Genomic DNA, 17,208 nt, shown 5'->3' on the forward strand with positions numbered 1-17,208 from the left:
CCACTGCATTGCATAGTCCTTTTTTTTTTTTTTTTTTTTTTTTTTGCGGTACGTGGGCCTCTCACTGTTGTGGCCTCTCCCGTCGCGGAGCACAGGCTTCGGACGCGCAGGCTCAGCGGCCACGGCTCACGGGCCCAGCCGCTCCGCGGCATGTGGGATCTTCCCGGACCGGGGCACGAACCCGTGTCCCCTGCATCGGCAGGCAGACTCTCAACCACTGCGCCACCAGGGAAGCCCTGCATATCCTTTTTGGAACTGAATTGAAGCTGCTGACTTTTTTGCATCCCAGCACTGGTTCAGTTTAGCATCTGAGAAACACTGTTATAAGCTCTGTGACTGACTGTTGGGTTTTTCCTCTCCCAAAAGAGGATCCTTAATTTAGCTGTTAATGTTGTTGAACGCCCTAAAGAGTGAGAATGTGTTTAAAGTCGGTGCCTTTGGTGGTGACAGTGATCATTTGGGGGTTTACCCGAGGTAGGTGGCTTCTGCTGCACTGTCTGCAACGAGACCTGCAATCTAGCTTTTGTAGTTGGAAGAACAGGGCTTTTTACTGTTATGGACATAAGAGCAAGGCTGTAATTTCGGAAACAGCCCATTAAACTGACAGGTAATTTTGCTTTCTTTCCTCAGACCCAGAGCTCTCAAAGCTTGTCTCCCCAGACTGGAGTGTGTTGTTTAGTGGAGTTAACGACGTTGTGTCACTTTTCTCTCTATTGTTTAACCATAGCTGGCACTTTAATTTCTCTACAGCTGCTAAAGGGAGGGACCTGGGTTTCTGTCTTGATTTTTTTTTCCTCCTGCTTCACATCTAGGTTTATTTTCCTTTTTTTGGTCCTCCACTAGGATCATCCGGAACACGGGGTTCTGTTTCTTGTTCGAGAGCTGCTCAACGTGATCCAGGACTACACCTGGGAGGACAACAGTGATGAGAAAATCCGCATCTATACCTGTGTCCTGCACCTGCTGTCCGCCATGAGCCAGGAGACCTATCTCTACCACGTAGACAAAGGTAGCTGGGTCCCTCCACCAGACTGCGCTGTGTTTGAACTTCTGAGCAGCAAGTGCAGGGTTTTCATTTTCTCTTTTATTTAATCCCCTTGTGTTTTACCTACCATGAACTTCTAGTCCAGGGTCTTGATAAATTTGCCCAGTGTAAGAATTACCTGGGGAGCTCTTAAGAATACAGGTTCCTGGGCCCCATGTGTCTCTTCTAAATTAGAATCCCCAGGAAGAGGCCTGAGAATTTGTATCTTTAACAAGCGTCCAAGGTCATTTCGGCAAACAGACGAGTTCAGAGAAGCACTGTCTTGGATCAGTGATGTCTTGGGTGTGCCACAGAATAACCTAGAACGGGGACTACATAGGCACATGCATGACCTTCATCCCAGGCCTGTTCCTTACCAGTTTCATGTGGGTCCTGACCTGGACCCTTAGATCAGGTGCTTGGAAGAAGGAGATGGCCTTGCTCCCCAACATGCAACCAGCCGTCTTGAACTTGCTCCTACAGGTTCGGGAGCAGCCTCCTCATGTCCTTGACACAACATGGGACAGTCCCAATTCCAGACCTCTGTCCAGTGAGCCTAAGCATCTTCCTGCTTGTCAGAGCCTCAGTTCCGATTTTTGGTTTCCAAACAAATGGCCCTATTGTTAAAAGCAGTTTGGCCAATAAATGAATACTTCAGGGTTTAAGCAACTGTCTCTACACTTGGATATTTTAGGGAACAAATTTGCAGTGCTAAGGGTGGCCTCCTGTTATGACTCTCAGAGGCTTCCTCTGGCTGGGATTTGGGGGCTGAGGTTACGTAAAGATGTAACTTGGGGAGGTTGGTTAATGTCAATGATGATAACTCCCACGATCTGAGCTCCTACTGTGTGCCAGGTACGGCACCAGACTCCATGGGCCTCTTTCTCCTTTAATCCTGACAGCATTATGAGGAGGACGGGCATATGTGTCCCCATTTTACACACAAGCAAGGGGAGACACCGAAAGACAAATGGTTTTACCAAGCTCAAGGCCAGTTAGTGCTCGGAGTGGAATTCACTGTGGTACACGCGTTATGCTGCCTCCTTAATTACAAAGTAACAGTATTTTGATTAAAGTATATCATAGTACATGCATACAATAAATCATAAGGCTCAGCAGGTCATCACAGGCTGAACACACCCAGTAACTAGCACCGAGACAGAGGAATCAAACATTACTAGCTCCCAGAAGTCCCCTGTATGCCCCCGTCCACTCAGCACCACCACCTTCCTCTGCAAAGGTGCACTGCTCTCCTGACTTCTAACGTTACAGATTAGTTTGCCAATTTTTGACTTTTCCGTAAATGGACTCATTTAGCAAGCGTTCTTTGGCGTCTGGCTTCTTTCACTCAGTGTTACGTCTGTGAGATTCTTCCGTGTTGTGTGTAGCTGTTGTTCATCCTTTTGCATTGCTGCATGGTATTCCATCGTATGAATATACCAGAATTTCTTCATTCCCCTGTGGATGCAGTTCTGAGCTGCTGTGAGGAGTGCTGCTGTGAACATTCCTGAATATATAACTCTTGGGGTTCATGTCTGTCGGGTATATGCCCAGGGTGGAAATGCTGCCTGGTGGGATGTGCTTATGTTCAGCTCTGGTAGGTACTGTCTCACAGTTCTCCAAAATGGTTATACCAGTTTACACTCCCACCAGGCACGAATGAGATTTCCATTTGTTCCCTTGTTATGGTCAGTCTTGTTCATTTTTTCTCTTCTGATGAGTGTAATTTGCATTTCTCTGATGGCTAATGAGGGTGAGCTTTTCCCGTATCTGTTGGCATTTTTATTTCCTCTCTTGTGAAGGGCACGCGGAGGGCTCAGAACAACAGAGAAACTTTTGAGGACCAGATGCTGCCGCGGAAGTGGGTCTGGAAACCTGGGCCCTATGAGAGGGGCAAGCCCTCTCCTCGCTCTTCCCTTCCTTAAACAGACTCACTGAATCCCCTGTCTACACAGCACAGCAGGGCGGACTGTAGGAGCCAGAGCGCCAGCACAGGGAGCGTGGCTGTGTTTGACAGGTGGAGTCTAGTTCTCTAGCTTTTAGAGATGAAAACAGAACGGCGGGTTTTCTTTGCTGCCTTCTCGGCCCAGCTGTTTACTCTGGGTGCACAACTGTGACCTGACAGTTGTCTTCGTAGCAGAGAGTCCTGGGGCCCCGGGAGGCTTTGCAGGGGTGGGGGCTCCACTTTCCCACCTCCTTCTTAGTCGAGGCCGCTCTTTAGACAGCGCTGGCAAAGGTTCGAACTTTTGGAAAACTGGGGTCAGCTTTTTTCTTTGCATTTACGAAGGATGCCTTGGCTGTTTTCTTTCCAGATGAATAAGAAGACAATGTTCTGAAATGACCTGGAGCCGTAACTCCAGTGCTGTCATGCGAGCGTGCGAGAGAGTGTGCTTGCTGTGGAAGGGCAGGACACTTCTGACACTGAATGTCTATTTATTTAACACGCAGATGTCTAGTTGGAAGAGTACAGCTCAGGGGCCCGTGGGAAGTCGGCACAGCCCCTTCACTCCTCCGTGTCACCTGCCAGGCCCTTGAAGCATTTGGGGTTGTGACCCCAGGGCCAGACAGATGCAGAGATCCTGGGCTATTTTTAGTAGCCATTTGCCAGGGATCTCATTTCTCCCCGTTGTGAGCGCCAGTCTGGACTCTCAGGCCTGCCTTACACTCTGGCCAGGCCAAATTACTTCTGATTGTCAACTTCGCGCTTCTCTCCCCCGCTGTCACCACCGAGTGTTAGCATGGAAACACTTTTCCCCACTTCTGACCCCGTTTTTCACTTTCTCTGTGAATTTTCCACCTTCAGGGTTCAGCCTGGATCTCACTGATTCTATAATTCCAACCCAAGCCTAGATTTTAGGATCCTGGGACCCCCAGGCCACCCTCTCCTGCCATGCAGCCCATGCGGTTGTGATTGCCCGTTTGCTCGTCTGCACCTCCTGTGGACTGTGTGCTCTGTGAGGGCAGGACCAGGTCAGCCCGTTCCCCACCCACCGGGTCTCCGGGTCCTGGAACCTGGCGCAGAGCAGGTCCTCACCTAGTCCGCGCTCTGCGTGTGTGAGTGGGCTGCTCTCAACACGCCTCTGGCCCCTCTGGGCAGGATGCCTGCAGCTTGGGTGGTTGACCACAGGTGGTCCTAGACCTTCTCACTTCTCCCCTGCTGCTGGGCTAATCCGAAGGAGAGCAGGTTACTCCATCTCGGAGTAAGACTGGGAATTTATGCCAGGAACTAGCCGCGTCCTCGGCAGCAGGTGCGAGAAATTCCTTTACCAGCTGCATTTTGCCAGCCTTCAAAATCAGATGGTGGCGAATGGCTGAATCAAATTCTTCCTCTTCTTACAAGAATAACTGCTGTCTTCCACGTCATGGACGGCAGTTGAAACACAGCAGCCAGAGCCAGAGCTGTCTCAGAAATCCTGGGACGGATGCCTGCAGCCCAGGGCAATTCACTACCAACCTGTGTCCTAGGAACAACTACGAAGCCAGCAGCCGACCCAGGAGAGCACTCCCAGAATATTCCCCACAAAGGGACAGTTCAGAACCGGAGTAGAGGTTTCAGGCGGACAGAGAAGCTGGGGAGCAAGGAGACCAGCTGTTCTCCTCGTTCTCAGGCAGTATGTCTGCAACCTGCTTACAAATGGTTTAGACAAAAAAAATGACGTGTGTACGTGAGTGTGTGGAGAGAGCAAGTGAGAGAGCTTCACGGAAGTGGCAAAACGGCATCAGCTGGTGATGCTGGGTGAGAGAGAGGCAGCGCTTCACTGTAGTTATTCCCACTGTTCTACAGCCTTGACATTTGTTTAAGTAAAAAGCTGGGGATAAAAGAAGAAGGAGTTATTCTTTTTTTTTTTTTCCCACTTAGAAACTCAGTAGTAATTTATTTGGAAAACAATAAGCAAAGAATGGCTCATTAAAAAATACATTTCATAGTGTCATTCTTCCTCCTTCATACTTTTCCCAAATGCCTAATTGGGAGTTAAATATAAATGTAAGAATTTTAAAAGAATATTATGTACAATTTTATTGAAGTAGAAGAAGGAGTTATTCTATTTTTCTTTTGGTATGTGGGCCTCTCACTGTTGCGGCCTCTCCCGTTGCGGAGCACAGGCTCCGGACGCGCAGGCTCAGTGGCCATGGCTCACGGGCCCAGCCGCTCTGCAGCATGTGGGATCTTCCCGGACCAGGGCACGAACCCGTGTCCCCTGCATCGGCAGGCAGACTCTCAACCACTGTGCCACCAGGGAAGCCCAGGAGTTATTCTTGAAATAGCAGCTAGAAATGTACATGAAGCATCCCTGAAATTATTTTGTCAATCAGTTAATTACTATATGCTTATACCTGTACCATTCCCCAAAAGATTCAAGACAGCTTACAGGAAATATATAAAGTAATAAAATATAATTTTTTAATTGAAAAAATTGTTTCTTAGGAAGTTATAAATTAGGAAATATATGGCTATATATGTCTGTGTGTGGTATATAGGTATACTGGTTTGTCACTTTACTAACAGTATATTATAAATATCTTTCAGTAATAGTATATTGTAGCAATAGTATAGTATAGTGTAGTACATGGTAGGTAACAACTATAGATCATATACTTTTATTGTCTTCATAGTATTGTATTTAATGCTAATGCCACAGAGCATTTAATCAAAACTCTTGGTAGATATTTCCATTGCTTCTCCTCTCACCATTATACACAACATTTATAGTGAACACACATTGAACATACAATGAACATTGTCCTCTATGATGAAACAATATCACATATATGCATCTTTGTGCAACTGGGGGGATGATTTTCTTAGGATAAATCCCTTGGAGTGGGTTTTCCCAAGTCAAAGATCTGACCTTTTTCTGTACTAAGACTTTTTTTTTTGGAGTAAAATGTACAAAGTGATAAAATACATATAAAGTTTACCATTTTAACTACTTTTAATTCAGTTTTATCAAGTATAGTTGCAGTGTTGTGCAACCATCACCTTTATCCATTTCCAAAATTTTTTCATCCTCCCCAACAAACTCTGTACCCAATGAACAATAACTTCCCCCTTCCCTGCTCCCCCCAGCCTCTGGTGACCTCTATTTTACTTTCTGTCTTTATGAATTTGCGTCTTCTAGGTACCTCATATAAGTGGAGTCATACAATAGTTGTCCTTTTTTTTATTATTTATTTTTGGCTGTGTTGGGTCTTCGTTGCTGCACGCGGGCTTTCTCTAGTTGCAGCGAGTGGGGGCTACTCTTCGTTGCGGTGCTCGGGCTTCTCATTGCGGTGGCTTCTCTTGTTGTGGAGCGCGGGCTCTAGGCGTGCGGGCTCAGTAGTTGTGGCTCGCGGACTCTAGAGCACAGGCTCAGTATTTGTGGCGCACGGGCTTTGTTGCTCCACGGCATGAGGGATCTTCCTGGACCAGGGATCGAACCCGTGTCCCCTGCATTGGCAGGCGGATTCTTAACCACTGTGCCACCAGGGAAGCCCTAGTTGTCCTTTTGTGTCTGGCACATTTCTCTTATCATAATGCTTTCAAGGTTCATCCATGTTGTAACATGTAGTAGAATTTCATTCCTTTTTGTGATTCAATAACATGCCACTGTTTAGATAAACCACTAAACCACATTCTGCTTATCTATTGATCTGTCAGTGGATACTTGGGTTGTTTCCACCTTTCGGCTCTTGTGAATAATGCTGCTATGAACATTCATGTACGTGTATCTGTTTGAGCCTCTGCTTTTCAAGTCCTTTGAGCATTGGAGTTGCTGGATCCTGGCGTCGCTTTCCCACAGCAGCTGCACCATTTTATATCCCCACCAGCGATGCACGAGGCTTCCAGTTTCTCCACATCTTCATCAATACTTCTTATTTTCCTCTTTGTTGTTGTTTTTAAATAACAGCCATCCTAATGGGTGTGAAGTGGTACTGGACATTTCTTAAGGCTTTTCTTACTGATTTCCAAACTATGGTACTCCCACCAGCAGTTTGCCCAGGCCTACATCAAAACCTGGTATTCTTTCTCACCTTTGTTAATCTGATAGGTGATGTTTTACTAAAAGTTCTTCTGTGGTTTTAGTTTTCTGTTCTTTGATCACTAGTGAAATTGAACTTTTTTTCCCCTAAAATTATAGGCCATTTAGATGTATTTCTGGTACATTGATGTATTTGCCAATTTTCCTATAAGTGACCCTAAGAGGGGTCTCTTTCTTAAAAGCTCAGAAGCCATCCCTGCACATTGTAGCTTGGCTTTTCTTGTCTTCTGGCCAGTGCCTGTTTAACGTGATCCCCTGGTTCTGTAGCTCGTTGCCAGCAGTCCAGGGAATAGTTCTGTGCAGGCCCTGACAGACGGCTGGTGACTTTGACCATAATGGGGCTATCCATGGTGGCTCTGACTCTCAGCCTCACCCATCTGCCAGCTAAACGGGTGCCCCGTGTCCCTCGCTTGTGGTGTCACCTTTTGTTTGCATCACACAACTTCATGGGCTTTACTGTGATCCCATATGTATCATCCCTTTTGATTGTATATAAGAGACAGGATCCTAGGGGTGGTGATGAGCTGGGCCGAGAAGAGCACAGCAAACCGCATTCCCCCAGATGAGCTAAGCTGAACCGGTTTATTGACGTCTCTAAACCATGAACTGGGTTAGCACTGTGTGTACATGGCTGTATAAGCCCAGCCGCGCCCCCCAAAGGCACCTGCACGGCCTCTGCCTCATCAGATGTCACTGCACCTGGGACAGTGGCCCAAATTTTAGGCCTCCACCAGATCAGAAACATCTAAGAGCTGCCACTGCGCTTTTCCTCGCCTTGACCACTTAGCACCGAGGGTGCTCCAATGGCTTTGCACTGAACTGAGCGCCGCTCATTCACACCGGAAATAACTGCTCAGCCACGTACCTACAAGTCGGCATTTGGGAGTTGGGGTGAAAGCAGTTAAAAAAGGATCTGGCGAGAAAAGGCATGGGGGGAAAGAATCGACTCTGCAAGGCAGAGGTGGTGGTTCCCTTACAGACTTTGCAGCAGCCTGGCCCTGACCCCTCACCGCTCCCCCCCCCCCCCCCCCGCAAAAAAAGAAAAGAAAGAGAACCGCTGAAGTGTCCGCAGGAGGGACCAACCAAAAAAGTTCTGGTCCATCACACAATGGACTACTGCTCAGCTAGTACAGGCAAAGCAGCACATCCATATATGCTGATATGGAAAGAACTCCAGGAATCATTACGTGGAAAAAAACCAAGCGCAAAACCGCACCCTGTAGAGTCCCTCTGCTTCCTTACCCAGAGGTCATGCTTTGTGCGAAGGTCGATAGGAAGGAGGGAGGGGGGAGGTCAAACCCAGGCTGTTCTTGCAGCTGCTCTTTCTCTAGACAGCGGCTGTCACAGGAGATGCCCAAGGAGAGAGGGGACTTTAGTGAAAGGATTCAGGTTTGCGAGAAGACATAGAGAACCTTCTGTTCTATCTGCAGAAGTTTGGAGGTGGAGTGACAGGGCAGGGGGCTGGGGGCGGTGCTTAACTGCGTAGGCTTTGACGGGAGCCTCCCAGTTTGGGATCCTGGCTGGGACAGGCTCGGAGCCTCCGTGTCCCCATCTGTCATCTCTTGCACATGCAGTTTTGAGGACTCCACAGTAACACCTGTGAAGCGCTGAGCCCAGCGCCTGGCACCCCGGTGCTCAGTATTGACAGCCATTCTGATGGCCACTGTGATGCTTGCTGTCCCCCTCCATGCCTGGGCCGGAGGGGACAGACTTCAGAGTCTGAGCTCTCTGGCTTAGACTGTCTGGAAGGCCAGGTGTTTTCTCCATGATTCCCAAGGGCCCAAGCCCATGGCAAACTCTGGCCATTTCCATTTGCCCTGCCGTGATTTCCTGCCACCCGCTGACACCACGGCTGCCTCTCCCTGGCCTTGGGCTTGAGAATGTCTCACTGCTCTGGTTTCTTCCATCAGTTGACTCCAATGACAGCCTCTACGGGGGAGACTCCAAGTTTCTGGCTGAGAACAACAAGCTGTGCGAGACAGTGATGGCTCAGATCCTGGAGCATCTGAAAACCCTGGCCAAGGACGAGGTAGGTGCCCCTGCCGCCCCCATCCCTGCCGCTTGCCCTGAAAGCACGCGTTCCCAGGGTGCTTGGACATTGGTTCGTCCAGGGAGTAACGCGCCTGTGTGAAGACTGTTCATCGAGGGCCCCGGGGCCTTTGCTCCTACCATTTTCTCTGCCTGCACTGTGCCTCCCCAGGGTTCCCCTGGCCACCCCTCTCATCATTCGGGTCTCAGCTCAAGTACCTCCTCAGAGTGGCCTTCCCTGAACCCTGTGTCAGGTAGCCACTACACTCCTCTACACTTCTGCGTCCCTCTGAACTGTCCCTGTGATGCTCGGGCATTCTCTGAAATGCTCTGTGTTCACTTCTCAGTCGCCTGCCTCCCCACCAGAATGTAAGCTCCATGTGGCCGGGACCTCGAGATGTGGGTCTCGGAGACCTGCCTGTGCCTGAGACAGGGTCTCTGGGATCCATCTGTCACTCACCCCGGCATCCTCACCTCGAACCTGGCATACAGCGGGCACTCGATCAGTGCATGTTGAGTGAGTAACAGCCTGCACTTCCCACACCTTAGCTCTTTGAGGCCCACAACAGCCCTGTGATGTAGGTGCTGCGTTCATTCTCCTTGGACAGAAAAGAAAACCGAGGCTCAGAGGTTTCCAGAGCTCCTGGTTTCCTCTGGTTGTGACAGAACAGGGATCACCCAGATCCTCAAGCGTGACTCCGTAGCCACTGCAGCACCCTCCTCGGTCAAGGCCTCACCACTTACTTTTTTTTTTTTTTTTTTTTGCGGTACGCAGGCCTCACTGTTGTGGCCTCTCCCGTTGCGGAGCACAGGCTCCGGACGCGCAGGCTCAGCGGCCATGGCTCACGGGCCCAGCCACTCCGCGGCATGTGGGATCTTCCCGGACCGGGGCATGAACCCGTGTCCCCTGCATCGGCAGGCGGACTCTCAAACACTGCGCCACCAGGGAAGCCCACCACTTACTTTTTAACAAGTGGCATACGGTTGTTGTCCAACCATGATAGTAGGCTATGCTTGCCCAGCCTTTTTCTTTTCTTTTTTTTTTTGCTGCACCCCACAGCTTGCAGGATCTTAGTTCCCCGACCAGGGATTGAACCCGGGCCTTTGGCAGTGAAAGCTCGGAGTCCTAACAATTGGACAGCCAGGAAATTCCCATCCCAGCCTTTCTCATATGTAAGTGTAGTGTGGAGAACTTTGCGTGTGTGGTTTCATCTCACAACAGTCCCATGAGTGGGAATAACTGTTATCCCTTTACACTTGCCAGATGAGGAAACTGAATCCTAGAGTGGTAGCTATGGAATGTGGTCAAGGCAATCTTCTAGAACCCATGCTCTGATCCACAGAATATATTCCTTTATCAGATGTTGCGTCGTTGCCTTTTCAGAGCAGTTTTCCCCATATTCTCCATATTATAGATAGATGGTTGACTGATTTCAAAATAATTTCCAAATTATAGTACGATCTAAATAACTACCTGGTACCCTTCCCCAGTTACTCCATTTTTGCAGCGTCAGCTCAAACATGTGGGTGACAGTTGGATCCCAGAAGCTCTGTCTCAGGCTTGGTGGACATTGCGTTAAGGCTGATTCCTGCTGTGTAATCAGGGTGGGGAGGTTGGCAGTGACCCTGGAGTCAAAGCCAGTGCCTGACCTTTCTCCGCGTCCTTCCCCTGGGGCAGCTCCTGTCAGGCTTCTGCCTCCGTGTCTGCCCCACACCCCCAGTCTTGCTCTTCGCTACTCCACATACTGACAGCTCATTCCTGATCTCATGTTGGCAGATTTCTGTCTTCTCTCACTGCCACTCACCCCCCACCCCCTCCAATTCCCTTCCCCAAACCCAGGACAGATTTCGGACTGCAGGGTTCCCAGTGGCTTTCCAGCCCTCCGCTTCCTGCCCACACGCTTCCCCAGCTCCCTCCTTCCCAAACCTCGTCTCACGTTTTTAGGATTTGCTTCTCTACTCCCCACCCCACTAAATCCTTTGAAGACAAAATAAGATCAAACTGGACTTTTAATTCTTACTCACTTCCAGGACTGTACAGAATGCCACCATTGCCCTTCCCCCCTTCCCCACCCCACCACAGAAACCATGAGAATATTCTATAGCTGTGGGTGCGCACGCACGCGCGCGCGCGCGCACACACACACACACACACACACACGCAACATACATGTATGTCCCGCGTTCCCATTCTCCCCAGGGTATTCAAGCAGGTCCTGGAGAGAGCGGGATTTTTTCCAGACTCCATTCCCCAGTGGCCACTGCGGAGGTCAGGGGCATGGCACACAGGGCCAGCCTTAAGGTTAGCAGGCCAAAAGGCAGATGGAAGACACGGAACCACTGCTGCCCTGGGGGCCCCAAGTGCCTCCCAGCGCCCTCTCTAGGGAGGGAGGATTGTGGGTGGGTCCCACTGACCCTGGGGCCCCCTGGGTGCAGGGCTGTAGAATGCTGGGGAGTTAATGCTTGGAGGGCACTGGCTGTCAGTGGAGGGGGCAGCATCAGAACCCCAATTTCTTCAGGAACTGGTTTATCAAACCCGTTAGTGCTAGAAGAGATCACCCCTCCTCCAACTGAAAGGCCTTTTTCGAAAGCCTGTAAACTTCGTCTCTGTGCGGTAGGCAGCCTTCAGGAGAGAGCCCTCATTACGCTGCAGGAGAAATGGAGTCCTTCACCTTCAGCTTGCACTGGTCACTCTCCTGCTGTGAAGGATTCTTAGCACCTTCCCTGATCCCTACAGCCAAGGGCTCTGGCTCTAGCTTCTTGCCAGAGCAGGGCTGTGTGTTTGACACGTCATGCCCAAGAAACATGTGCCCCGGGGCTTGAAAATGCATTTCTTCACTCTGACTCGACAGGCTGGGTCTAATCAGAGGTGGCTGCTGACAGCATAAACGACCACAGTCTAGGACCTCCAGGCTCACAACAAAAATAGAGCCCAGAACCATATAATTTGGAACTGTTTTAACATTTGTCTCTTTCTCTTGGGGGAGGAGGCATTGACTGTGATAAGGACTCTGAAATAATTCTGAAAGAACAGCAGGGCTGGAAAGTTTCTGAAGTACATTTCAACTCACATAAATACCAGAGACTCTCACTGAAAATGTCTGCCCATATATGCACATTTATTAGAAAAAATATGGGTGGACTGAGCTAAGATGGAACGTGTCATCCTTCACTTTAACAGCATGCTGTGAGGTTCGGCACAGGCGGCCCTGGGAGGGGAGGCCTCTAGACCCGGAGCACTCAGACCTCTCTCCACCTGCTGTGGACCAAGCTGGGCGCTGTGAAAGCCCAACGCTGGTGCCCGAGCCGAGTGTCTCATCTCTCAGCGCTGGTGTCAGCCCTGCTTCCAAAACTGTCCTCTACATGCACGTGAAGGAGCCAGCCCTGCCCTAGTCACGAGCTTTATGAAGCTGTTTGTTTGGGTGTGGTAAGGCTGGGAACCATGCCAGACGGTTACAACTTCCTGCAAATGACAATTCCCCTAGGAAAAGAAACAAAAGCAGCTCTTCTATTTAAAACCTCTGTAGGGAGAGGAGGGGCTGGAGGCCCTGGTTTGGTCTCTCATGTGTTCGGTTTCCTGGGTCTCTGCAGGGCCGCCGCCTGCTCCGGCCTGCTCGCCCCAGACCCGTCTCTAATGATCTCATTTTTAATGGGCTGTGCATTTAAAACACGTGCGAACTGGGCTATTAGAGTAAAATGCTTGAGAAGATACAGCATAGAGAAGTAACCAGTAAGATACTGTCTTACTTGTTTGACTTTTAAAAATTCTCCCTTGCTTCAAAGAAATGTAGTTAAAGGGCCTCTCTTGGGAGACTCTTATAGTTGGATTTGAGAGTTTTCTGTTAGCTTGGTCCTCTAGGTCTGAGCAGAAACCAGGGCCCAGGCATCAGATGAGAGCCAGTTGAAAAGGCGAGCAGGATGGGCTGGAACCCACTGGATGGTCTCTGCCGCGTTCCCGACTGGGGCAGAGCTCACTGTCTGATTAAACAAAGGAACCCAAAGCAGGAAGTTGCCAGCCAGTTAGAGTCTACCAGCCTTCCCTCCTTGTGCCTGCAGGCTTGGGACCCGACAGCGTGACCCCGCTCCTTGACAGCAGTGCTGTTCGGTCGGCTCAGCTGCTTCTGTGACGGTCACCTGGTCCAGACCGTTGTCCAGGCAGGCTCAGTTTAGGGGGCTTGAGTCTCTTCACTGTCGTCACTCAGCCACTGTCACCCAACTGCATTCTTAGCTGCTCCTTGGCAGTTTTATTGCATTGTTTTTTTCTCCACTAGAAGACTTTAAATCCTCACTTGGGAGAGGGCAGCAGGAGGGGGTAACAAAGTTGGCTCCGCAGTTAGCGTAGTCTGCTGCTCTATGGGCTCCACACATGGAAGGATGCATGGACAGATGGACAGTTAGTAGGTTGTTTGAAAAAAGCAGGAAAAAAATATGTATTGGTCTAAACCACATCAAATCGTTCCTATTTCCCTGGATAAAACTGTGTAGTTGCACTGGGCAAATCTGTTAGCTTCTTCAGAATTTGGATGCCTAATGTGATGTTAACCGTGGGTCTATGGGAACATCTTATAAACTGGGGCAGATATGGGAGGGTGTGGGTGCCAGCACAGGCTCCAGAACTGGACGACCGGAGCTCAAATCCTCACTCTGCACTTGCTGGCTGTGGTCCTTGAGCAAGTTCCTGAAGCTTTCTGACCTCACCAGCAAAATGGGAGCGTACTGGTTTCCTATTACAGCTTTAAGTCACCACAAACTTAAAACAACCCCCATTTATAATCTCACCAGTTTGGTAAGTCAGAAGTTGGTGCTGGGCTGGGCCAGTTTCTCTGCTCCTGGTTTCACAAAGCCAAAATCAAGGTGTTGAGTGGCTGGGCTCTTACCAGGAGGCCCTGGGAAAAATCCACCTCCCAGCTTACTTGAGTTGGCCACTGCAGTTCCATATGGTGTAGGACTGAGGTCCTGTTTCCTTGCTGGCTGTTGGCTGAGGGCTGTTCTCAGATTGTAGAAGCCGCCTGCATTTCTTAGCTCTTGGCCCCCTTCTACCATCTTGAAAGCCAGCAGTGGTGGGTCGTGTCCTTCTCATGCTTCAAATCTTTCTGGTCTCCCCTTCTGCGTCACCTTTCCTTTGCTTTCCTCTTCTGCTACCTGTCTCTGACTCTAGCCTGAAAAATTTCTCTGCTTTTTAGAGCTCAAGTGATTAGATTGGGCCCACCCAGATAATCCAGGATTATCTCCCTAAGGTCCATAACCTTAATCACACCTGCAAAGTCCCTTCACAGTAGCACCTAGATTAGTGTTTGGATAACCATGAGTTGGGATCCAGCTCTAAAATCCTACCTACAGAGAGTTGTGAAGATTAAACAAGGTGAGCTGTGTAAGGCACAGAGCTCATACCTGTCACAGTGTAAGGACCCCATACCCCCTAGCTGCCAAGGAGCAAAGCAGACACTCAAGGCTCCTGGCAGCACTGACGTCTGCAGCGCCAACCAAGAGCACCCAGCAAGGGTCCGGGCATCAGCTCCCCAGGACCCACACAGATGTGCGATCTGACCTGGTCCCCTGCTCAGGCCCACCTGCTGCCTCGGGCCTTCCCAGGTGCCTTGTTTGCCTTGGGGAGCTGGTATCTCCTGGGCCTGTTGCATTTTGGAGATTTAGTTTCCCTTCCGTCTTTACCATTCAGAGCTGGGGTTCAGGTTTGGTCTACTCTGACGTTTTGGCTAGACTTTACTTGTTTGAGAGTACCTTTCACATCAGATCACTGAGCAAAAGAGGAATGATCTGGTGTGAAGAATACCTAATGGTTCCTATAAAAGCTGGGCATGGGCACCAGGCATTGGGGAGCATTATTCACGGGGAGCTGTCTTTGGTCTTTATTACCAGCACCCAGAGGGTGGGAATAGTGACTGAAACTTTGGGTGGCTTGAGGACACGTCTGTAAGAGACATATCTTACCGTTCAGTTTACTCCTGTACTAGCATTAATGCAAGACGGCCTATCAGTGCTGGGGTAACCCGGGGAGGTTAAGCAGCTCGCCCTCCAGAAGATCCGTGGTAGAGCTGGCCTTGGAACCCCTGGCAGCGTCAATACTGGGCCGGGCCTGAGCCCCAGTGCCAGATAGTAACCTCTTTTTTCTGTATCAGGCCCTAAAGCGCCAGAGCTCGTTGGGCCTTTCCTTCTTTAACAGCATCTTGGCCCATGGGGACCTGCGCAGTAACAGGCTCAACCAGCTGTCCGTCAACCTGTGGCACCTGGCACAGAGGCACGGCTGTGCGGACACCAGGACCATGGTGAGGCGAGGCAAGGCGAGGGGAGGGGTGGGGGGAGTGGAGGCCCTCACAACACCCACCAGGCACGGCTGTCCTGGCGAGTGACGCAAGCCCACTGGCCAGGCACAAGTGGCCTCAACACAACATCAGGGCCTGGACATCAAACAGCCCCAGTCTCCCCTTCCAGAAAGGTGCCAGGCCCTACAAAGTACAGATGGCTGTCCGTATCTGCAAGTTTGGCATCCTCAGATTCAACCAACCACAGATCAAAAATATTCGGGGGGGGGGGGAAATTCCAGAAACTTCCAAGAAGCAAAACCTGAATTTGCCACCTATCAGCAACTATTTACATAGCATTTACATTGTATTAGGTGTTATAAGTCATCTAGAGATGATTTAAATATACAGGGGGAGGTATGTAGGTGATATGCAAATACTACACCATTTTCTATAAGGGATTCAGTATCCTCAGTTTGGTCCTGGAACCAGGGGACCACAGAGTAGTATTAAGAATTAATTCCCTCTGAATAAAAACCACTTGTATGAAAACACCAGTCATTCCTGGTGATTTTAAGAGCAAGCTATAATCTAAGGAGTCTTATTTTAAAACTGCTGGTTTCTCCCCCTCCCTTCTCTGCTAAGAAAAAAGCCAGAGTGCCCGATATGGCTGATGTGTTGGAGCCCTGAGTTATGGACCAGAAAGGAGATGAGTCTTTCTCTTTCCTCCTAGGTGAAAACTCTGGAATACATCAAGAAGCGAAGCAAACACCCAGACATGGGGCATCTGACTGAGCTGGCCCTCAGGCTCCCTCTGCAGACGAGGACCTGACCCTAGGGGCTCTGGTGCCAAGTCCAGAAAGACCTGTTTTGCGTTTTTGTTTTTATTTTTACACACGTACAGATTGGCTTCTCTACTAGATTATTCTGCCAGTGAAGTGAACAAGAGGGAGCTGTCAGAGCATTCGAATCCACTCCTGCTCACTGAGCACAGCATCTTAGTGTTTCTTTGCACAGGTGGCCTTCAGATGGGCCTTTAGGGAAAAACTGAAGAATGCAAGTAACATCTTTCCTTTCTGGAAGGTGTTTTTTAATTGGAAAAAGAACCTTAAAAAGCAGTCCACTTTGACAGACCCACTGTGCCCTTTCCCTAATTTGCTTTATATCAAAATCAGCTCTTGATTGGATTTAGAATATGCTGGTGGATTAAAGGAGAAAGTGAGGTCAAATCTGAGATTCCCTGTGGCTTCGATGGAAAATATACTGTAACTGAATAAACCTCTGGAAGGAACACTTATGTTCATGACTGTTCATTTAATTACAGTTGACTCTCATCCGGAAGAGAACGTGTCTAAACATACCGCCTGGTTTTCTTGCAGCCATAACCCTAAACAGCATATGATTCTGTCTACTTTTTTATCAGTTTGGCAGAATCTCATTCTTGTATTACCACTAATGAGCTTCCACTGACATTCTGAATCAGTAAGAGCATTAATATTGGTGGTGGTGGTGGTGACTCACAGCCTAGAACCCCTTGTGCAGGAAAATGCATCCAAGCTGTGGATTAAAAGTGCCCCCAGGGGCTTCCCTGGTGGCGCAGTGGTTGAGAGTCCGCCTGCCGATGCAGGGGACACGGGTTCGTGCCCTGGTCCGGGAAGATCCCACATGCCGCGGAGCGGCTGGGCCCGTGAGCCATGGCCGCTGAGCCTGCGCGTCCAGAGCCTGAGCTCCGCGACGGGAGAGGCCACAACAGTGAGAGGCCCACGTACCGCAAAAAAAAATAAATAAAATAAAAGTGCCCCCAAACTAACTACTGTACTTTTGGAAGGTATACACTGAATGTAGATAGACTACATTTTACCTCTACTCTGTGAAA

At 49.5% G+C, this 17,208-nt stretch overlaps 1 protein-coding gene across 3 annotated transcripts in view; it reads left to right on the top strand.

Annotated features, from left to right (window-relative positions):
• VPS35L (VPS35 endosomal protein sorting factor like) overlaps positions 1 to 16,561 on the top strand; it is a 128,832-nt gene extending 112,271 nt beyond the window's left edge. For all 3 annotated transcript variants that reach the window (XM_060031838.1, XM_060031837.1, XM_060031839.1), the window contains 4 exons: positions 844 to 1,009; positions 8,955 to 9,073; positions 15,210 to 15,356; positions 16,066 to 16,561. In XM_060031838.1, coding sequence (XP_059887821.1) covers positions 844 to 1,009; positions 8,955 to 9,073; positions 15,210 to 15,356; positions 16,066 to 16,164 — 531 coding nt within the window. In that variant the 3' untranslated portion in view covers positions 16,165 to 16,561. The remainder of the gene's footprint in view (positions 1 to 843; positions 1,010 to 8,954; positions 9,074 to 15,209; positions 15,357 to 16,065) is intronic.
• The last annotated feature ends 647 nt before the right edge of the window (positions 16,562 to 17,208 follow it).

This window comes from Delphinus delphis, chromosome 15 (assembly GCF_949987515.2).
Source record: "Delphinus delphis chromosome 15, mDelDel1.2, whole genome shotgun sequence".
Lineage (NCBI taxonomy): Eukaryota > Metazoa > Chordata > Mammalia > Artiodactyla > Delphinidae > Delphinus > Delphinus delphis.